Source organism: Cucumis melo, chromosome 5 (assembly GCF_025177605.1).
Source record: "Cucumis melo cultivar AY chromosome 5, USDA_Cmelo_AY_1.0, whole genome shotgun sequence".
NCBI classification, from domain to species: domain Eukaryota; kingdom Viridiplantae; phylum Streptophyta; class Magnoliopsida; order Cucurbitales; family Cucurbitaceae; genus Cucumis; species Cucumis melo.
The window spans coordinates 6,626,969-6,650,863 of record NC_066861.1 but is presented as its reverse complement, the minus strand read 5'-3'; the positions used below and the strand labels follow the sequence as shown (position 1 = coordinate 6,650,863).

The 23,895-nt window shown below is 33.2% G+C and overlaps 2 protein-coding genes across 3 annotated transcripts; one reads left to right on the top strand and one right to left on the bottom strand.

The window, feature by feature from the left end:
- The first annotated feature begins 7,739 nt into the window (after positions 1–7,739).
- Positions 7,740–9,488, top strand: LOC103499473 (late embryogenesis abundant protein 1). The gene is made up of 3 exons (XM_008462485.3): positions 7,740–7,917; positions 8,309–8,464; positions 9,178–9,488. The coding sequence occupies exons 1-3, from the start codon at positions 7,864–7,866 to the stop codon at positions 9,256–9,258; spliced, it is 291 nt and encodes a 96-aa protein (XP_008460707.3). The 5' UTR covers positions 7,740–7,863; the 3' UTR covers positions 9,259–9,488.
- Positions 9,489–10,786: 1,298 nt separating this feature from the next.
- On the bottom strand, positions 10,787–23,895 carry LOC103499472 (protein BLISTER). 2 transcript variants are annotated; one of them, XM_008462482.3, is made up of 13 exons: positions 23,264–23,895; positions 21,341–22,055; positions 20,553–21,220; positions 19,406–19,525; positions 17,963–18,028; positions 17,240–17,350; positions 15,192–15,268; positions 14,353–14,420; positions 13,569–13,679; positions 13,280–13,449; positions 12,318–12,386; positions 11,849–12,007; positions 10,787–11,397 (listed from the first exon to the last, which is right to left on the bottom strand). In XM_008462482.3, the coding sequence occupies exons 1-13, from the start codon at positions 23,339–23,341 to the stop codon at positions 11,317–11,319; spliced, it is 2,493 nt and encodes an 830-aa protein (XP_008460704.1). In that variant the 5' UTR covers positions 23,342–23,895; the 3' UTR covers positions 10,787–11,316. The 2 variants fall into 2 exon arrangements, with proteins under 2 accessions (XP_008460704.1, XP_008460705.1); XM_008462483.3 differs by having other exon boundaries at positions 13,280–13,446; positions 23,264–23,877.

Sequence of the window (23,895 nt, the reverse complement as noted above, 5' to 3'; positions counted from 1 at the left end):
TTTCCTTTATTTTTTTTCCTACTAAAATGCTCAAACACCTCAAATCTCTTTAATCCTTAATTTTTCTTCTAAACTCCTTAGTCTTCTTCATCTTCATTGAAGCTCATCTTGAACCTTCCATCTCGGTAATGTAAAGCTCTAGAGATTGGAATCCTTGCAAGACTAGCGACCCACGACGTCGTTCACAAAACATTCACCAACACAATAGTATTTACCTAAAATACGTGAACATCATCTCACTTGAGAGGTGGCGCCCACCTTTAGTTCCTACAAAAACAAGTTTTGTCTCCTTCTTTCTTCTTCATTCGTTCACAAATTATTAATGGACTTATGTACTGTCTACAATTAACAAAAATAAGGCAACCAATTACCTTGACGACCTCTCTAATTCTTGTTGATTGTGACATGCAAAGGTGACAAAATAGTCTAATGACCTCCATCTTCACAACTACTTCATAGGTCAGAGAAATACAAAATGTCATGGAGTATATGATCTAAATCGTTTATTATCTTTTTTAATGATTAATATATATAGAGGGTACACTTTCAAATTAGTTATTTATTTAAAATAAATTTAATAATATTAAAAGATCTTCCCTACAAACTGTCACAGAAATTCCTTGAATATTTATAAGTGTTTACTTAATTAATAAATTGAAGCAAATATTAGTAGTATGAGAAAAGAGAAGAGTGAAGGAGTGAAGAGGAAGAAGTGTTAGTAAAAGATTAAAGGCGGCTAGAATAATTAGTTCGAAGAAACCAACAACAAAACCAATAATTCTGAAAAGTGAGGACGAGGTATGCATGTAATTACTTTTTTCAACATGACAAAATCACTAATATGTTGTATGCTAATACTCCTTTTAAAATAACAAAGATAAATAGTAAGAACAAAATAGATAAATAATTAAGCAGATTAGAAGGTATCACTAATAGTGCAAAGAATATTAGAATATGCATAAGATCAAAAAATAATTCTATAACAGAAGAAATCTAGAAAGACTTGTTTGCAACATCCAAACAACTTTTGATTAATGTTTTATATTAATATGCATATCAGCATATCTACAATAGAAAACAGAAGATTCAATGGTTTGACGATCCAGAGGCAAGTGTGGCAAAGAATAGAATGATCCTACAAAAGAAGAAAATGTGGTGCAAATAAAAAATGCAGGATCAAAAGTTTGGTACTCTGTCTTTATTGCCTTGATTTTTTAAGTAATACAACCTAATTGTAAACCACAAGGAAAATGTATAGGCTACCAAAAGGAAATTCGTCTAACAAATGTAGGAAGAGCAAGAGGTAGAAACCCAAAGAGACAAGAAGATATAATATCAACATTCTAATACTTCATTTAATAAAGTATATTGTATTTGGTATATTAAGAATACATATTAACCAATGAATCTTAATGGACAGAAGAGTAATGAACGTAAAGACGATTAAAGAGAACAAGAAGACCAAACTAAAGAAAAGATGAAACAGAGGACAATGAAGCCCATACGTCAAAAACACAAGAAGACGCAACGACGACAGCAGAATAATCTTTAGATGACAGTATAGGAACAAAGGATACAAACAAGAGGAAGAAGGTAACCATTTATAACTTGTAATACATATAAAGGTTTCATATATATATATATATATATATATATATATATATATATATATATATATATATATATATATATATATATCAATAAATCACAGTACATAACAAATCATAGGTAAAAAGCGACAAGAAAAAGGAAAAGGGAAAAGAATCCAACAGGCACAAGGGGAAGCCCTTATGACGCAAGAAAAAATTGAGGTATGGTTGATCAACTACATTGTATTTTGGTCTGAATTCTTTGAAGTGCATTGTATTTATGTGTTTTGCCTCTGTATCACTCAATTTTCACTCATACCTGGCATTAATTTGTTTGTTGCATTTGTAGATTAAAGATATTTTAAGGTGAAATCAATAATATATATTTGAAGTACATTAGATTTGTACTGTTTGTTGCATTGATAGTTTGCCTATATATTGCTTGATTTCAACTTATATCTGCCATTGATCTGTTTTGGAGAATTGATCTGTCTAGGGTGTTATATGTGACTCAACATTATATAAGTTCAATTTTTATATGAATTCAATTATGATTACACATACATATTAGAACTCTGTATACCTCATGTGTTCTACAAGGCGCAACGAACCCCTTAGAATAAAATTGTAAACAAAAAGCACCGTAGTAAAAAAGGTCAAGGAAAACCTAGGAGAAACATTGACTAATGGGTTCAAAGAAGGGATATTTGGACATTTAATGGATTTCTCCATTACAAACCAGTCATCACAACTCCTACTTCACCTTATTCAAAGAATGTGAAACCTAAGTCAACAACTTAACTAAATTTCCTGATAGGGGTGGGTGTTGAAATTTGGTTTGAGGGAATTCACATTAATATCAGGCTTCAATTGTGGAGAAATACCAAAGGTGAAAAAGGAAGACATTAAGGGAGGAGGGGCTTTAAAGAAAATGTATTTTGATAGTTTGAAATATGTTACAAGGCAATATTTAAACAAGCACCGCTAGAACTGACGATGACCATCTTAAAATGGCGAAACTATATTTTCTTGAAAGCTTTTTGATACCGAAACAAGGAAACCTACATGTAGGGACCATATCCTTATGGTGGATGACGAAAAATTGTTTGACAGCTACCCATAGGGTAGGGTGGCATTTAATCTGCTGGTTAAATTTATGAATTGAGTTATATATAGTAAAGGGCGGACGAAAATATCAATGGGAGGGTTCATATTTTCCTAATCCTAGCTTTGGCATACAAGGTAATACTGACCTTGAGTTTTCCACCCAACTTCTTTGCAAGGATAATATTAAATAATCAATTGGGCTGTAAAATACACAGCTTAAGTGAAAAGACTTGAAGCAGAAAGTGTTTGATTCTTCGATGGTATGGAATTCTTGTATCAATAGCAAAAAACCTCTCATTATACATTGTTTTGCTAACTTACTAAATGTTTTTTATTCGTGGTAACAACTTGAAATATGCCCACTGCTGGCAATACCTGATGAAGCCACAATGCCATAATTTGCACTATTCCTTGAGGATGAAAAAAGAATTGTAAAAGAGGCAGAAGATAAAATCAGGAGTCAACATAATGGAAAGAGTGGCTCAAATGTCATTGAATAGAGACATGTCATTTATGTCTCAAAAAGTCGAGAGATTGAACAAATTATTAAAACAAATTGAAAGAAGCAAAGAAACAAAATGGAAGACATGTTTAATTCCCTGAAGTCTATCAGAAAAACATGAATAAAAAGGTTGAAGACTTGGGCCACACGTTGAATAACATTATTGAACACATGAAAAATCAACAAGCTAGTTGTTCAAATGCATCGGCAACTAACTAGTATATGTTGTTAATGTAAAATACATTGTACTTGTATATGATTGAGAATGCATGTAGTTAACATAATTGTAAAATATACTGTAATCTTCTACCCAGACACTAAAAGACTTTGAGCAACATCTACACAGGGTTGAGAAGGAACAAGAAGAAAAGGAAGAAGAGAAAGAATTGGATCTGAAATTAGATGCCCATGTTGGAATTTATGTCCTAAAACTTTATTTTGTTATTTGATTCAATAAAGTTTATTATTAAATGCTATAATCTTAAAACTAAGTATTAAGGTCCCAAGGCTACTTTAATAAGTTTGTCCATATACTTGAACTTTACGTAGAGACATAAGATGGATTAAGTTCGAGTTAATAGCCCAAATAGTTTATAGTGTATGAATAAGGTGAAGGGATGAAAACCAATTACATAAACTCAATTTTAATTGGAACCTTAAAATTACCAATACATTAACAAAAATTACAGAAACAATTTTGATAGTTAAACATGCTTTGAAGAAAAATACAGAGAAGAAAACGTATGCTTGTTGACGACTCTGAATCTACCGATCACCAATTTGGGCACCACCACTTGGAAACCTTCCTATTCTCTGATTATATGGTTTGTGGGAACCAAAATTGGAATCAGGAAATTTTGAGAAATTTTTCAGAGAGAATGGAGTTTCTTCTTATTTGCAGAACACCTCTTTGATTGTTACGCAAATTCCACAGACGGAAGAAGTGGAAAGTTGGAGATAATAAATGGGAACATGGGAAAAGCACCCACTTTCCCTATTAACTTAATAATAATTATTAAATTAATATATATTAAACAAATTAATTAATTTAATTAAATAATTAATTAATTAAATTAAATAAATAATTAATTAAATCATATTTAATTAATATTTTCATTTAAATCATATTTAAATGAATAACTCTCGCATAACCGATAGTTTTAATTTAATTAATTTAATTAAATCAAATTAAACTAAACTATTAATTAATTCTCCAATTAATTAATTTCTAAATTAAATATCTTATATTTAATTTAATCCATAATTTGAATCATATTCAAATATAAATTTCTCTCATGACCTATAGTTTTAATATGTATCATATACACATTAAATTTTAACTTATAGTTTTAATATGAATCTAATTCAAATTAAACTAATATTTGAACTTATTCAAATATTTTATTCTCTCGTAATTTAATTTTGAATCATATCCAAAATTAAATTTATGTAATAAAGTCTAATTAAAATATAAACTTTTTATATTATAATGTATCAATATACATTATATTAATTCCCAAAGTAAATTTCAACATTTCAAATTACAACCAATATAAATAAATCTCATTACTCTTTATGAGCTACGAATGGGACCTAATGGATCTACAGATCATAAGCTACAATGATATTAGATTAATTAGCTAAACTCATCAACTACATTAATCAATATTTGTTAACTGTGTGTACACTCCACTAAAAACTCACAGCTGAACTCTTCTTACTGTAGATATATTTTTGTGTCCACAGATATAAACCAATACCAGTAAGTTAGTCCTTCACAAGTGTTCGTAACACCAGCTGGGTCAAATTACCGTTTTACCCCTGGGTTACCTCTAGTCCTTAAATACCAGTGCTCCTCTAATGAACAACCTGTTTATGGTCCAACCACTAAACAGAAACCCCTCTTGTGCCATAGAGAGGGTAGGGCCCTTTGTTCAAGTCCCGGAGACACCATTTAATGGAACACTTATCTACTTACCTAAAGGTGGGAAGGAGTGAATTCCATCTTGTGTGATTATGTTCCCAGCTTCCCACTTTGTCTTGTCCCCAAAATGATAAACATATTGAGTCGGCAATTTGGCCACTCTCACCCATACAAATCAAAGGACAATCCCTCGCAAACAAGAGGTCATAATACACTCAGGATTAAGACTCAGTCACCTAGGTCATCCTAATGAAATAGAAATTCAACTAGTTAACAGAGTTACATCTAGTGATTACTATTTCGTGGTCCAGTCTTATGCAAACTCATTGCATAGGATACCCTCACTCGCATGTCGCATACATGAACACATTGGATCGATGTGTTTGTATCAAATACAAAGTGAGTCGTATCCATAGTGTTAACAGGATAAAGTACCCAACTTTAACCCTATACTATAGACCCTTTAAGCTAATCTTGAACATTGATCCCTGTATGTCTCTACATACTGTTCAAGACTCATCAACACAACTTAGGATGTTAGTTTATTGGATTTAGGTTATTAAGACAAAACTAATAATATAATCAATAACACTTATTGAAATTATAATAATAAAACACTTTATTAATGGCAGTCAATTGATTATATTTACTATCTATGAGTTTTAGGACATAAAACCCAACATAAGGTTGGGCGCCTTATTTTGAAAAAAACACTATGGATGTGGCCCGCTCCGTAATTAGTACAAACGACGTAATTCTGAATCGTTCATGTAAAGATATGGGAGTGAAGGCATCCTATGTAAATGGTTTGCATAAGACTGGAACCACGAAATAGTCACTTTTAGTTATAACACTGTAAACTATAAATTGAATATTTCAATTATGATGACTTAGGTAACTTGATCTTAATCTTGAGCTAACTATGAACTTTTGTTCATTCGGTAGTATCCTTATATCTGCATAGGTGAGGGCAGTTTTTTGTCGCTGTCCCAATAAGCCTCTCATTTTAGGGATAAGACCGAGTGGATAGCTAGGGACATAGGGTGCAAGACGTAATTCACTCCTACCCACTTTTGGGATAGTAGATAGGTTGTTCCCTTAAGGACTGAATCCAAACCTTGAACAAGGGGCCCCACCTTCTCATTGGCCCAAGAAGGATTCAGGTTTATAGGTTGGACCTTAAACCAATTGTTCAATAGTGGATCAGTGGGTCTTAAGGAGCAAGATGTAATCTCGGGGGTAAAACGGTATTTTGACCCAGCCAAGATTATGAACAACCTGTGAATGATCGACTTACTCATCATGGTTATATCAGGTGGACAGAAATATATCTATAATGAAGGGAGTGCAACTATGAGTCTTTAGTGGAATGACTCATTAGTTAACGAATGTTGATTAAGCTTGGTTTAAAAGAGTTTAACCAGTTAATCTCGAATCGTTGGAGTCCATGATCTATAGGTTCATTAGGTTCCCCTACTAGCTCATATGGATTTATCTAAGAACAATACATTGGAATAATTAGAACAATACATTGGAATAATTCAAATTGTTCGAATTAGGAAAAGAGAGAGAAACTGACAAGTATATAAGATATAAGTCGGTAGATATAAACTTTAAGCTTTGTGTTTAAATATGATTTAAATAAATATGAATGTAGATTCATATTTAAAAGTTTGGAAAGTTTTGAAACGGTTAAAGTTGTAAAAGTCAACATGTTAATTTTTGACTTTGAAAAACAAAACTTTGATCGAATTTATATTCAAATATGATTTAAATTTTAGAAAAATGAATGCGGATTCATACTCGGGAATTGGTCAAAATGACCAAATTGCCCTTTGACTAAATATATTTTCTACTAAATGTTAGTGGGAAATGTGGCAGATTGTAATGCAATTAGAAGTCACTAATTCCATTAATAGTTAATGGATTAATTAGGTGTTGAGTTTATATGAAATAAATTGCATGTATTTTTTCTATTTAAACTTCTCATTTCAGAATGAGAAATGACGATGATTCTCATAAAAAAAAACTCTAAACGATTCACCTACAATCTTCCTTCTCTCTAAACGATTTCCTTCACAAAAACGAGTCCCACAATTGGGTTCTTGGTCCTGAGATTAGTAGGTCAACTTAGTGGTTGTCCGTTGCTCGTGATCTTTAGGCAGAGAAGTTTTTTTAATGTTTTAGCTATACGAAATTTTGAAAGGAATACACATGATGTTTTCAATATTATAAGCATCTCCTATGATATAAAAAGGTATAGTATTACAACATAATTAATTAAGGCACTAAACCTATATATCATAATTAAAAGGGATTACCCCCGATATCAGTAAATCCTCAAGAGCTCAACTCAAATTATTAATCAAATCTTCAAAGTTTCATAATAAATCTAACAATACCAAAGCTCAAAAGTTAAGCAACAACCAAATAAAATTATTATGGCAATTAAGCAATTGGTTGTCCATTTTTTTCTCAATATTATTAAGTATTGAGTGAGTAAAAATTCCCAATTCTTAAGCAGAAATTCTCTCTTTCGTCCTCCACATATCAGTCTAACAAATCGAACTCTTAACCTATATAAACTGCCCTAAATAATGTTCAAAAATCAAAAAAACCAAAAAGAAAAAAACACAAAAACAAAATACAAAATACAAAAAGTCACCTTAATTAGTTTTACAGCTTCCAATTCAAGTTTCTTATTTTCCAAACCAAAGAAAGGGAAAAAGAAAAAGAAATATATGTCTAACATGCAGCAAAGTTTGAATGCTGGCCAAACCAAAGGCCAGACCCAGGTCGTTCCAACTCTCTATTACTTTCTTTTGCTTTTTACTTGAAATAAGTTTCGGTAACTCTCTCCAAAAATTAAATCTTATTTTAGTTAGTAGTCTCTATACTAAAGTTTTATATTTACTTAATGGCTAGATATGGTCATTTTAGTTTTCGTACTTTTATAGTTTACTTATTGGTTAGACATGACCATTTTTTTGAATTGGAATCTTCCCTTAAATCTTTCTTTGTCAAGTTAAATAAAACTGTTTAAAACCACTCGTTTAACCTTACTCGTTTCTGTCCAATTTTTACTTTTTTGTTTTAAGTAGGGTTCAAAATACAATTTTGAAATGTTTTTCAAATATAACATTGAAATTCTAAAATCTTAACTTTTTTTCGGATAATGAGGGGCAGGCAAGAACAGAAGAATGGATGGAAGCCACCAAATTAGGTCCAACAAGTGAACCAAGAGATATGTCTAGTAATTCAGCTCAAGCTCAACTTTGTGCTAATTCTGCTCAACACTCTACTCATCAACGTGATCAAGAACCCACTAGTTTTCTCCAACAGGTAATACTTCTAAATTGCATTTAATCATTCCAAACAAATTCTAATTCTACGAAAAGTGTGTTTTGGATGTTTGATATTGAAATTTGGTATCAACAGTAAATTTGTAATCTTCGGAAGAGAATCAAACAAATGCCTACTAACTAGAAAAACTTGCACACTGTGTGATGCTTGACCATCAACACTCCAACACGATCAGGTCTCTCTAACTGTTTAGAGAAAGTTACAAAGTATAGCAGTTTGGATGTATTTCAGTGCCCATCAAATGACTTGTCATTGCCCTCTTGATTTAATAAGAAATAAGTTTCGTACCGGTATTTACTAATTAACTCCTTGGGCAATTAATTAAGTTGTTGTTACCTAGTGACACAAGCATGCGCAAAAGTGAAACACTTAACCCTAATCTTTGGTATCATAGGTTTGACCCCTATACTTAGATATTATGGCTTGACAGTTGATTCTATATATGAGTCGATCTTCTAAACTTCTATACTCTTTACCTCTCTCTGAACCGTTATTAACTTGATCGTCAGATAGTTGGTGGCCAAGCAACATATTGGTATAAGTTTTTCTATTTTGCATTACGTTTGTTTGATTTTCTTCCTAAGATTACAAATTTATCGTTCGATATCAAATTTCAATATCAACAAAAGAAAAATATAAATTGAACATTGATTTTACATAATTTGGTTTGTAATGTTATAATTTTGTTGCAGACTGGAGAGAAGATGGTTCACATGGCTCAGGGTGCTGTGGACACAGTGAAGGAAACGCTTGGAATGGGTGACAAGAAATGAAGAACGAGATTTTTAAAATAATTAAAGAATTAAGCAACTCTTATTAATTATAATTTTATTACTAATACCTATTTATTTATTTTTTATAAATTTGTGTCCTATATCTTCATTAGGGCATAGGAAGAACAATTCCTTTGTTTGGAATTTGGATATCAATGTAATATAATAAGGCGTAGCAGATATTGCAAATGCATAAATGAAGACTCTATAAGGGTTCATTTTCCCTCCTACTTTCTTTTCTCATATGACAATTTTCTAAGTAAATGACCATATATTGACATGAATGTTGATAACAATAATACAGTTATGAATTAAATAACAAACTCAGTTGCAGTTGTTAGTATTTGGGATTAACTATTGACTCCCATAATCTAATTTTTGTGCAGGTTCAAGTTTATTCATGTATTCCTCTAGTTATGTATCACATGCTCATCGGCTATTTGGTTTAGGATTTAAAATATGTTTTACTTTCTGAGATAATATGTGTTTGCTGATTGTGACTTAAAAGGATTGAGTAAAATGTTACTAACATTACTTCTCCAAACCTTTCACCATAAATCTTCCTCCCTATTTGATTTTACAACATTTGACTATTACTCGAATTTTTATATGTAAGTTTCACTTTTCATTCTTCATCTGCCACCTCCAAAGCTAAAATCCTATACATTAAAATTAAATCAAATATCTACAAAAAGATGTAAGCCGTGGTGACATTTTTTTTTTCTCTAGATAATTTGTTGATTTTACAAATTTTTACAAATTAATTATTTGATTCATTTGTAAGTCTTCTAGCCACAAATTTTTCTCTCTAGATAATTTGTTGATTTTACAAATTATTTGAGCCTTGAAGTCACTGTCAAGTAGGAAAGAGAAAAGTCAAAAAATCAAGCTCATGTCAACATAAACTTGACATAGTTACATCATTTCCATCTTTAACATAATCTCTGTGGACTGTCGTTAGAGGTTCAATACCCACATCATAGTTGGTGCACTTTAATAAGAATAACTATTCTAATCCTATTCTAGTCTTAGAATGAAGGAGAGGCAATTTGGTTCAGATTATCGAAATAGAATTGAATGTGTGGATCAAGTGACTTGAAAAGAAAAAGTCACCTGCTGTCTTTTTTTTTTATTTGGAATGAATTGATGAACTGAATATTACATAAAAAAAATCATCGATGTCTTTATTAGATTTGGAATGATCTGAAATCATAATAATGGATTAGACTTTTAAGAAGTTACACATAGCTTATGTTTGTAAGGGTGTAAAAGGGGTAAAACATTATTTTCGTAATCCAAACAGAATAAAAGAATAATCATATCTATAATTGACTAATCTACCATAAAATATACAATTTGATCCTTCTAGTCATTCAATACTAATTTGTTGAAACCAACTAAAGCATCATGCTAAACATTATACTAAGCCAAATATTATATTATTTCTTTTTTGTATTAGAATATGGAGAATATATCTGTTGCACAATAATAACCCATGCCAAACCTAAGAGTATAATAAAACTTGAGGTTATTGAAAATAATGTAACAAATTTCATAATTGGGCTTCGACTCAATCCCTTCAAGGTTCTCATGATGGTTACAAAAACAATGTAAGGTAGAGTAGTGAAGTACCGAACAAACGGCCCAAAAAACAAAAAGAAAAAAGAAAAAATACGAATGAAAAGCCTGTTAATACTAATTACTTTTTTCATGTCTAAGTATAAGTATCAAAGTAACACTCCAACCAAAATTTTGTGAAGTGAAGGCAAAGGTGAAGCAAATGTAGGAAGTAGATGCTTTCACTTTCTTTTTCTTTTTCCCATCTTCCCTGAAGAAATTAAAATTTGGATTCCCTAAGGCTATCAAAGGCCTTCCAAAGGTCAATGTTTAGCCTGCTTCTTTGATATAAAAAAAAGAATAATGAACCAGGCATTCCGACTCGAAATGTACAACTTATGATCTCCAATGTATTACCTAGAAAGTAGCAACTTGAAGAAAAGAACAATGGAAGCTTCTTCAAGCATTGGCCTTCCACTGTCAATTAGACCACCCCACATCTCAAAGAAGCTTGCTGGTCCTTCGGCGTGACGGGCCACTGGGGAAGAGCTTCATAATCCATCCCAAGACTCTTTCCACCACCTAAAAACAACAAATATTTATATGTTTGACTGAACTAATTCTATTGCAGAACTAAGAGATAAGTCGCCACATGGCAACCATTTTGTTTTTTGTTTTTTAAAATTACACCTATACACACTGACTCTACCTTCAAATTTCTTACTTTGTGATCTACTTTTACCCATGTTTTCAAAAACCAAGTCAAGTTTGAAAACTAAAAAATGTACTTTTTAAAAACTCATTTTTGTTTTTGAAATTTGACGAAGATTTCAACTTTATACTTATGAAAGATACAAACAATTGTAAGAAAATGAGAAAAAAATAAGTTTAATTTTCAAAAAATCAAAAATAAAAAACAAAATAGTTACTGATCGAGCCCTAAATGATCAAACCATGGTCTAAACATGTGCAACTGCACACAGGACAAATGGCAGACCAAGAGAGAAATAGAATAAATGAAAGACGATAATACCTCATCGCCCTCATCTGCAAGTACAATATCTTCATCACGTGTTGCGCGAGAATCAGGTAGTCTCGCAGGAACAATCTCTCCAGCCATACTTTGAGCAGTCAAAAGCTCTAATCTTTGAGTTTGTGCTTCTAGTTTCCTAGACAACTCTTTGTTCATCTCCTTCATAAAGAAAAACAGATGTATAAAAATAAGACTGATAAATTTTTCTGGAGGGTCAATAATGAGCTAAAGTGGAAATATTCTACTAACGAGTAACAAGTCAGTTATGTAAGCATAAATCTCCAGCCCATTGTATTTTTATAGGTAGGGTAACAGCTCTCGAGGTGAGCAAGTATATAGTGTAGCGAAACCACAGATACAATCCAAGTAGAAAAGTTCAACACAAATGGGGATCTAAAAGAAAAGTTGGTTCGCTATGTTACAAATAAAAGAACTGATAAGTGTACAATATTCAGATTGAAGAAGTTACCTTCAACTTAGAACTACTAGCTAACTCAGATGCCAAAGCTTTTGTTAACTCCTCTTTCTCTATAGCTAACTGCAAATCAACAAAACCCATCATCACAGGTCAATATTATTGGATATAACAAATAACTTATTCGTTTTTTACTTTTTTCTTTTGATAGGAAAAAAATCGTCAAATCATTAAGTGAAGACTGAAGAGATATCAAAAGGAGGAAGATTACATTTCCCATGAGGGCAAAGACGCTAACAAGTCTCTTTCTCCTATAAGGCTCAGCCTAAGTAGGAGTGAGCAATAGCACTGGCTGAACAGTCTAGCCGCCCTTAAGTAGTATTACCAGTCCTTTATCTATCTGATATTTCATCCATTTAAGTAAAGTTTCTAACTATTAATTCTATAATGACTATTTCCAACAGATGTGGACCTGGAATGACCGTGCATATATGACCCCTTGGCCCTCTTTGTGAGGATGCTTGATAGGCCAAAAGATATTTTCTTTGTGAAAATATCTAAGAAAATATCTAACTGCTTTCTTTTGGGCTTGTAATGTTCACAATTTCTTTTGGAATATTGGGTTGGAGTGTAATGACTGCATAAGAATCGAAGAATCGCAGTAAACTTCTTTTGTATTTCATTTCATATTATTAATAAATGGTCATTGTGTCCTATAAATTTTGTTTTTTTATAGAAACAACAGAACACTCCATCTAAAAGAAGTGGGACCCAACTACGTAAAATGTTACTGATAGAATAGTTTAATTGAAACTTAAACAAAACTACAATGGAGAACAAGACCTAAAAACAATTGAAACAATAACCGCATATCTTGGGAAATAAAAAAATGATAGGAACCCCAGGATCAGAATTACAACTTATATCGCGAACTATTAAATCTGGAAACTAGACAATCAATATTGTCTTTTCTTGTTTAAAAATAGCTTAAAATATATTAATTTACGGATGTGTACCTCGGCTATTAGAGCATTGATGTTTTCAATCATCCTCATATGGTCGGAAGGGATAATGACGGACGAAACTTCAGTAGTGGCATTTTGAAGCAGCATGGGAGCTCGAGAGTCATCATCTTCGGTAAGAGATTCTTCATGGTTAAAAGTACTAGGAGAAGTATCTACAACTACTGCATGAATTGAATACAAAAGTGAACAAAAAATTACTCATAATCATAATCTTATCTTGAGAGAAAAAATGGGTGAAGCAAACTCATGCAAAGGAGATGAAAAAGGGTGCTCTCTTCACCTAAATCTTCCGTAGATGTCGCCATGTCTTTTTTATTAGAAGGATTGCTAATATCGATAGACTTTCCACTTGCTGAAGCTTTCCGTAGCTTAGACTGCAACAGCTTCTTCTCTGTTAAAAAGAAATGGATGAAATGATAAATAACCATGAAGTTATTTAAGCGATGGAAGCCAAACGGTGTAAAAGAAATGTCCCAAAAAAAATCAATTCAGAGAGTTCAAGATAGGAGGAAAAATGCTAAAATATAATATGGAAACAGCAAACAAAAACAGCGGTTGATTTAGTTTATCATTTCTAAAAAATATATGGATAAAAAACAGGGAACTATTTTCAAGAACCACTATGGTTGATTCATTGAAAGAAATGTACAGGGGAAGGGGGGAATACAGCAAGTGCAATAACCTCATCCGCGCAGAAAAATTCAGCGGATTGAGAGAACTGAGTACTGAGATTTTTGGATGTTTTCTTCTGTCGTGAGTACTCACTACTGTACAGATTGCAACGTTGTAACCCAAGAAATATCTGACTAACATTCTCAAAGAACAACCTTTTCTTCAGCACTACACTACTGCAGGATGGAACTTATTTTGCAATTCTAATAGCTAAGACACGATATTTTTATTTGTTTAGTTTATGTTGACAAAAATCTAAGAACCATAACCTTTTTATACCATGAATAAAAACACCAGACCAATAATTACCATTACCACTGACCACCAACATTAAAGGATGAGAAAAATTCATATTATATGACTAATTTATATTCAATACCAGTTATGCTTACCTTCCTGAAGAGCCTCAATAGTCGATTGAAAATCATGACGTTCTTTCTCCATGCTAGACATTTTTTTCCTGCAGATTTCAATAAAGGTATTATTTAAACTCCAGTTAGTACAAACAGCTAGAGGCAAGAAGGTGCAAAATTAGATGAGATACTATATTATAGATGACTTTTAATTGATTAAAATAATAAAAAAATTCATTAAATGATCAGTACAAAAGATATTAGAATTGCTCCAAAGTAGTGTTATAAATTACAGGTGAAGATTAATTAAAAAGCCCAAGGGAAAGAAGAAAAATACACCAAAGCTGGAGTGAAAATTTATGCAAAACCCTTTTTCCTCCCACTACTATTATAATTATTATTATTACTATTAAATCAATAAATAAAATGATTATTTCATTCCAACCACAACCCTCAAAGTAAAGCTTTGAAAAAAAAGTTCTCTAGCTTTAAACTGAAACCATGACCACCGCAAGAGCTCTAAATTCTCCTTTACATTTCTATGAAGCATTCCTTTTTCTTTTTGTTGGTGGCCACATTTGGTTGGTGAGGTTTTTTCTTCTCTTTTTTCCGTATAGCCTATTCTTGTGTTCTCTCTCTCTTTCTCTCCCCTTAATGAAGTGGTCTTCTTTTTGTCCTAAAATAGGAAAAATATAACAACATATTTTAAACAGAAGCAAGGCCTGGCCCAGCCATTTCAGAACACTTTGAGTTCCACGAATAGCCAGCCAATCATGTAACTTTAACAAACTAAGACAAAACCATGTAGAAGGAGACAAGAGATTTAAAGCAATGATCCGTTTAAGAACTATAGGTTATTGTTATAATAGATGACATACTTGTATGAAGAGATCTCAGCTTCCAAGTTCTCCAACTGCCTCTCCAGCTTTAACTCATTAGACCTTAGTCTTAAGGCCTATATAAATAAATAAGCATATTAGACACAACAAATCGTCCAAACAAGATGCAAGTAGTTCTCCAACTCCAATCCCCATAAAGAAGGGTTCATGTCATCTTTTCCACCTTTTTTGGAAAAGAACATAACAATAATATGTTAAATTCCTCAGCTAGTTCCAAACAAAATACATATATGTAGTCAACTGGAGATCAAATATAGAACCAAAAATTTGCTTTTATCAACGTCAAAATATGACCCAAATCAACATACAAAATTTGTCTATGATGCAGTATTGGATCAATAAACCATAAAGAATGCTAATGTTATAGATCCGAGAACGTTTTCAAACGACAACAGTTATATGTACAATTTAACTTGATAAGCATTCCAATCTTAGAACTCAGGACACAAATATACAACATATAGAGCAGATTTTGTTCATATAAGGTCGTGATATACATTCCAATCTGAATGGACAGTAATACTCCATAACCTTCAAATTATAAATATCATTATCCACTTGGAAGTTTATAATTTTGAAAGGTCTTCATTAGATGATAAGGCTTTAACTGGTCTTTGGTTTTCAAGGGCCTTTTTAATTCTTCTAAATGACTAAGGAAGGTTTCTTTTTCGACAATCCAATCAGTTGGGCACATCAAAGTTCCATTCATTAGTTCAGTTGTGGAGTTTTCCTAAGGTATTTTCTGCAGGTTTTGTATATTCTTGAAGGAGTTTTGAGGAGAAAATTTTCTTTAGGTACAAAATGAACTACCAGTTTCGACCTTCAAAGTTTTCAACAGGTTTCATGGAAACTCTTTCAGAATAGAACCGTATGTAGGTTTATTGAAAATGTCAAGGACTGGATGGATCAAATAAATCTGGATATATCAATGAAAAAGTCTAGTTTCCGTTTTAAAAGTAATAATAATAAATCTGGAACCGGAAAAGCTTCACAAAGAAATGACTCTTTGTTCGAAAGCTCAGTCTAGAAGGAAGCAAAAGCTACAAGTTGATTACCAATACAAGGAGATCGCAGATGTGTATGCTAAAATTCTCAAGAAATACAAAGTCATGCTACTGGCTTCTTTGAAGGATCCTTGAAGTTTCCATTGGGAACCTTAGAGGAGGTGTTCGGCTGGAAGGGGTCAAGGTTGGGTATATTGAAACCTCCTCTATTATTTTAAGCCTTCAGTTCTTGTTTTGATTGGGATGATGATCCCTCTATGGATTTCTATTTTCTATTTTCAGTTTCTTTTCCTCTTGTTGTTGCTCACTCCCTTCAAATTTGTATTCTTTGAACCTTTTTGTTCCTTTTATTCACGGATGAGAAGTTCTTATCTCCTTTGAAGAAAAAAAAAATCAATTCAGTTTGCATTGGGAAAAAGAAACTAAGCATCGAAATTTTTACATGATAACCATTTTATTTCAATATGAAGAGAGGGATTTAAAAAAAACAAAAGGACAAGGAGATGCGAAACTTTCTATTAGATACTTAAGCACCTCGGAGAACCACACCCCAAAAACCAGATATTGGAACAGGAGAGTCAAGTCACTTAAGTACCACATTGGTGGTCTCATTTAACCAATGTGGGACAAAGGCATCCCCTACTACCTTAGTTCCTTCAATACCCCATCCTCGGAAAGCCAACATCCGGCAGCTACTTCGGCGATACTTCACTCGACCAAACCAGGTCAGAACCCTCCATTGGTTCCACTCCGAAACATCAACTGGCTCCAATATCATTGTCAGGTACTTAAGCACCCTCGAGAACCATACTCCAAAAGAATAAATACTTGAGCATCACATACAGTAGTCACCTCGACAACCGGTTCCTAACAATTTCGAACAGTCCCTCTAGTCATCATGATCAAAACTACAGAGGAAAGCCAGAACCTACCACCCTAGATACAAGACAAGATAGGCTGCCCGAAAGAATAGCTAGAAAAGCACCATACTGAATCGAAGGCCTTTAGAGAACAATTTATTACCTTCTCTTCAAGACCAATTACTTCAGAAGCTATCAACTTGGCACGTTCATCGGCTGCATTACACTCTAGTTGTGCATTTGCATACTCAAGTTTGATAGACTCCAGTTCAACCTGGGGAATCAAAGGAGTCACATATATAAAATATTTTTAAATCATCTGCTCATAGGAAATTGTAACATCAAAAAGTACTTAGAATGTGAAATATACAAGTCCTCAAATTAATGTAAATATCCAGGTGCGAGAATGGCATATATATAACACAAACTATAACAGTAGGCTTATCAAACCTCCCATTTAATATAAGTAGGGAAAGGTAAAAGGGATACTATTTCAGTATGAAAACTCAAAAAGGAAATCACAAGGTCTCAAGACAACACTGTAACAGTTACTCGAATTTATCAGGTACAATAAATAGAAATTAGTTTAATCCCAATGTATCTTTAAAACTTATATCTAGAAGACCAAACATGATCAAGTCAATTAAGAAGATGGCACTCAACAGCTTTCGGACTGAATATCTCACTCTTAAAACAAACTTCCCAAGGGCACACACTTCATTGTCCATAAAAAACGAAAACCCGACGGACAAAGAAACTGAGAAAGACTATCAAAGTAACATCCAATGCAGAGGCTAATAACACTATTTCAATTTGGTGACTTGATCTTTGGTGAAAAAACTAACAAAAAGGAAGAAATTTACTGAGACATATGAAAAAGTATAACCATTTGAATCTTCATCTCCTCTTGTAACATCTCCATATCTGATTTTAGTTGGTCAACAACGCTTCTCTGAAGGATTACCAGAAGAAAAAGAAAACAAAAATACAGAGTCAGTCATATCCATATTTCAACAGGAATTGATCTTACATTTAATTATTCCGTAGACTAAGACACAACAAAAATGGAGATATTTAAAGGGTTCCTACTTCCCACTTACATTTCACTGAACAAATGAAAGGCACAGGAAGGGGAACAAAAATACCCTATTTATCTTACTCAGAAATTTATATATAAATATGTGTATATTAAAAGGGCACCTAAAAATCAATAATTATGTCATCTTCTTCACGCAGCCCATAAGACATTAGATACTTCAACTTGTAGGAAAATAATATCTGATCATTAATATAAAAGGTTCAAATTTGGAATCAACTCTATGATTTGTAACATGAATAGGAATGCTCAAATGAGAAGGTGATTATTTCTTAGAATTTACTACACTATTGTTTGCAAAGTCACGTCAGCTGGAGGCAAGAAAATTTTAAAAAGTAACAAAAAAAAAAAAAAAAAGCAAATTGCAAAAACCACTCCTGACTTACGATGGTTGTTGAAATTAAACCCTAAGACTTTCCAGCTATCAAACTTATACAAGTGGTAAAAGACACTTAAACTTACAATGGTCGTAGAAATTGGACCTTCAAATGATAAAGATTGAGACCTCAAACTTCTACATTTTTTACAATTTCTTTAATTATGTAAGTTTGAGGGCTCAATTTTTTCATTTGAAAGTTTGAGGATATAATTGTAACTACCATAATACTTTAAGGGTGGTTTTTGTGATTTGCAAAAAAAAATAATAATAATAATGAGTTGCATACAGAGAATACATGTTAGCAAAACAGTCACATTTAATGAAACTATAATGTCTTAGGGTGCGTTTGGGGGAGGGAAAGAGTTATGGGGGAAAAGAGGATTATCATAATCCTAGTGTTATGATGATATGTGTTTGGAGGAAAGAATATAAAAGATAGTATTATAATAGTATGTGTTCGAGGGAGAGATTATGATAGTAGTGTAATAATAATATGTGTTTGGGAGAAGGATTATGATTGTAGTAATTTAAAAAATAATAATAGAATTTAGATTGAGTTATTTGGGTAGGGTAATGTAGGGTTGTAAGAAAGTAAATAGAGGATAAGATAGGGTTATTTAGGGATTAGGATCATTTATCATATTCCTTGGAGGCCAAACACAGTTTGGCCCAATTTCCTAATTGTTTTCCCCCTAAAGCCCCACCCCAAACACACCCTTAGTGATAAAAACCATATACTTTTTGTCATGTTTAAAACCAGGAAAATACAGAACAGTACGCCATGGACAAAAAATGCTTAATCATCAGAAAGGTGATAACATTATATAATACCCATGCAGAATCTATAAAGCAACCTGTTTGTTATAACTATCAGTAAGAGATGAATTTTCAGCAGCTAAGGACTCTGCTAAAGTCCTTGAAGCCTCCAGAGCTCTTTGTAACGAGAATTTCTCTTGTGTCAAGTCTTCAATATGCTGAAAAAGAAGAAAACTGAAGACTTCAAAAAAAATGTCAACGGAATATAATCTTCACGATAAGAAAAGAAAAATGCAATCGAAGGAAACATTGTCAGTAAAAATTAGACGATGGGAAAAACATTTCCCCAGAAGCACAAAAAGGTATGCAATTCATCATTCATTCAAACATCAACTCTTGCCAAAATCTTCTTTCTTTATAGATCATGGAGTCAAATAAATTGTAACGATAACATTCACCTTCGGCCATCTATTATGCAATATCTTAAGTAAGAACTCCTCAATAAGCTTCTGGAGATTTCAAATTAATCCTTTTCTCCTTTTTATGTAGGGCTAGGGCTAAACAATGTAAACCACGCTATATATTATACAAAGTCAATGGAAAAACTCAACAACAAAGAATTCTCTTGGAACATAATTTTCACAATCAATCGAACTTCCAGGAGGACAGTAATGACTAGACGTACAAGATGACCCATCCTAGGAGAACATGAAATTAGTGATACAGTCAAGGAAATGAGATTATTTGCTCCTTGAGTGAAGGTACACAATAACTCAAATTTTAAATTCTCAAGTTTATGTAACTTAGAACAAGTTTCACTCCTTTTTGGTCACATCTTTAATGAAGTTGTTTGTAATAATAATAATGGTTTGAGAGAGAGAGTACTCAATTTTACATAAACGTCAAAAGTAATTGGTTCTAACAGGAAAATAATGGGGAAAAACTTAGTACTCTGAGAAGTATAGTGGATTAAATATTTAAATATAAAGTATAACTGCATAATTTTCTCAACTCATCAACTTTTCCAGATGTAAAAGCTGTAGAAAGGGTTCAGACAAAACCCATCTCCATTCAGATTGCAACTACAGGAACACAGTAAATTACCTTTTAGTTTCTTATGAACTGTAAATAAAAATTCGAAATGAGCATTTACATAATCTTTCCTGGCATATAGGTCATTGTGGTGACTTTACATATTAGATGAACAAATTCCGGATTCAATGACCAGACCAAATATAGAAGTACCTGTTCCAGAGCAGCAAAATCTTCATTTTGCTTGGATGAATAAAGCTCATGTTTCCTCTCCATAGTATTATTCTCTATTCCTATAATTGGCTGGTCCTTAACAGGAAAAACTGAAGGAGGAAATGAATTGCTATACGACACGGAAGTGTTTTGAGAGGAAAAATGTGAGGGAGTTCCCAATGTTTTCACATCCTTTAATGGCTTCCGTGAAGTTAATGACTCTGAGCCATCACGTTCATCTGTTCTAAATCCATCAGATTTTATAGAGTTCTGAAAGGAGAAGGATGCTGGGCCATCTTTGTTAAATTCAAACCCACCAGATATTCTAGATTCCTTATCACGTTCAGCATGTCCAAGAAAACTTCCTGAAGGAGCCTTAGGTACAGAAAGAGAATCAAGAAATGATGGGCGAGATCTCCTAAAACTATTTTCAGATGATGCAGTGTATGGGGGTTCATAGTTGGAGGGGAGTCTAATATCAGCATCCAAGCCAGCAGATTCAGATGACTGCACAGATGCAGGCTTGATTCTAGTAAAATCAGTCACATCAATGGGGTTTCCCTGTTCAAGATCAAACGGCTGATTGTTGACGAATTCGAAACTTCTGTGCATGCTTTCCCCAACTTCAGGGGAATTATATCCTTTTCTAGTCGAATTATTAAATAAGCCTACCAAAAAAATAAAACAGACTGTTAGCATCAATCTTCCCTGGTATAGAACATGAAAAAGACTAGAAAATTAATCATACATGACAAGATATATGGAAACCAAAATCCATATAATATTACCATCATAAGATGACTGGAAAGAATGTCCACTAGCCAAATTATTGTTACTACTGGAATCAGTATCTTGAAAATTGGCAACAGTACTCTGTGGAGAAATATTTGCAGAAAACAAAGAACCAGAAGTTTTAAGCATAGAATTCTCTTGACTGTCTCTCCTAAAGGGTAGTCCATCCACCCCATGGCGAGCAGATTGACTAATAATGCTATCGGTCCCTTCAGTTGCTTGAGGGTTAATGCCAAATGCACTCTGAAACGAAATTCTAGCCTCGGGTCCATTGATTACTTTGCTGTCTTTATTTATCTCTAATATCTCATTTCTACGATTAACATCTGAGGTTCCAAAAAGCCTCGAACCATTGAATCTATTAATTTCTTGACCATTTGATGGTTGCTTCACTGGATCAGTGGAGAAGACTCCATCGGTATTTCTTGAAAAAGGATAGCTAGCATGTTTTTCATTCAACGCATTTTGATCAATGTTTTGAGAAAAGTCATCTGCATGTCTATCATCTTTGACCGGAGCAGAAGATGATTCAATAGCAGATCTGCCTGCTCCGTTTGTTGTTGTGGCTCCATCAGAATCAGTAATCCTTTGAGCATGTTCAGATTCTAAAGGCTTCTTCTCCTCGGAGCCAGCATCTGAAACGTGATTTTGGCTGGGTAGCGCAGCTTTCTTTACTCGCTCTGCTGCTTTTTTCTTTCTGAACTCCTCTAACTGTAAGGAAAAGAAAGTACTCAATTTCTTTTTCAAAAACAGAAGCAATGGAAGAAGCGATTAAGAAAATGACATGGGGGAGAACATCCAATAATCAATGATGTGCATTTTTTTAAAAGGAAAAAAGGGTTTCAATGATAAAGCCTTGAGCAGACAAAAGGAAGAACCAATTTAATGAGAGAAAATGACCGTCAATAAAAAAAATTAATAAAATTAACTCAACTATCTAAATGCATCTAAAAGTATGAGCAATGAGCATCATAAAGTTTACTATAGAAGCACGAGCCACATGTAACCAACTGTCCAAGAAAAAGGTTCATCAAAACCATATCAAAGTTTGAAAATATGCTGACTAAACCTTCATATAACTGCACGACTTCACAACTTTACTGATATGAGCTCTTTACTGTAGTCTCCTTTAGTTAAAGACCTTTCTGCCTGCTTATAGATGCAACTCTTTTCATTCCCTCGCTGAAAAGTCTTATCTTTATTCCTAAACAAAACTAGTAGATAAAAATGCTATGGAATGTGCTTAAAGCTATCAAACAGGCGCCAGAAGGTAGGTCAATTCCCTATCATAGGTCCAATTAATATCGACCCCACAGCCTAAAACATTCGGAAAAGAGTACAAGCATTGAGAAAACAAGTTATCGTCAGATAGTTGGAAGAGGAAAACATAGGGAATTACGTTTCTCCCCTTCCTCTCGAAAAACCTCATCCTCCGCTCTAAGAACTATGTGCAGGTTGATAAATCCAATGTCCAATCTTTCGTTCAAAGCTCAAGTCCAAAATTATAAACAATATATATGGCTCGAAAAACTACTGCCATCCTCAAGGCAATGGCTCGTCATAGACCCATAAGTTAGCTCATCAACCTCCATAAAATCAGCCATCTAAAGCATTGAGTATAGAATTCGGAAAATGTGAAAAATTAAAAACAAACACTTTCTAAGGCAAATAACATATTTTAGTTCCTTCAATGTGAAAATTCAAATCAAAGATTGCTCAAGCAGCTCGATCGTTGTCAATTAATCCCCACTCAACCATCCTATTGCTTACAGAATCTCGCTCTTTAATAACCAATGCATTCAAATAAAAACGTAGACAAAGACATATCCCAGAAAACATCCAACCCAAACTGAAGATTTGAATTACATTCAGATGAAAGCAAAAACATGAACAAGTAAAAAGGGAAGAAAAATCGGTACCCGACGCTTCCCTGCTTCCAAATGCTCTAATTTTCGAGTCGAAGCCATCGAATTGGGCAAAACCTGAGCCGAAGCCATCAAAACAACCCCCAGCTGAAGAAAACAAACACAAACAAGCCCAAAATCCTCATGGTGACACCATTTGCGGGTATAAAAACACAACCTCACAAACCAAACCAAACCAATCAACCCCCGGGGCAAATACAATGAATCTAAACCAAACAGTGGGAGAGTAAAATTAGCAGAAAAGGAAAACGAAATTGATAAGAAAAAAAAGGGGTGGGGAAAATGACGGGGAAACCAAAAAAGGGAAAATTGGGAATTGGGGTAGGGGGAAAATGTTGTTAGAAAAAAAATCCCAGGATATAAAAGAGGCAGATTCCGATCGGATCGGACACGAGGAGATCTGTGGGGGTACAACGAACAGCAATCTGGCAGATCTCCTCTGCTAGCTTCGTTCTTGTGTGCGTGCGTTGGTAGATTGTTCTAACAGAGAAAAAAATTGCGGATTTTGCTCTTGGAATTTCGGTGGTGTGTCAAAAAATTTCCCTCAACCTTCTGTAAGCCTTTGAATGGTGGCTTTAAAAAAACAATTATAAACAAAAACAATGTTATGAGAATAACGGAAGCGT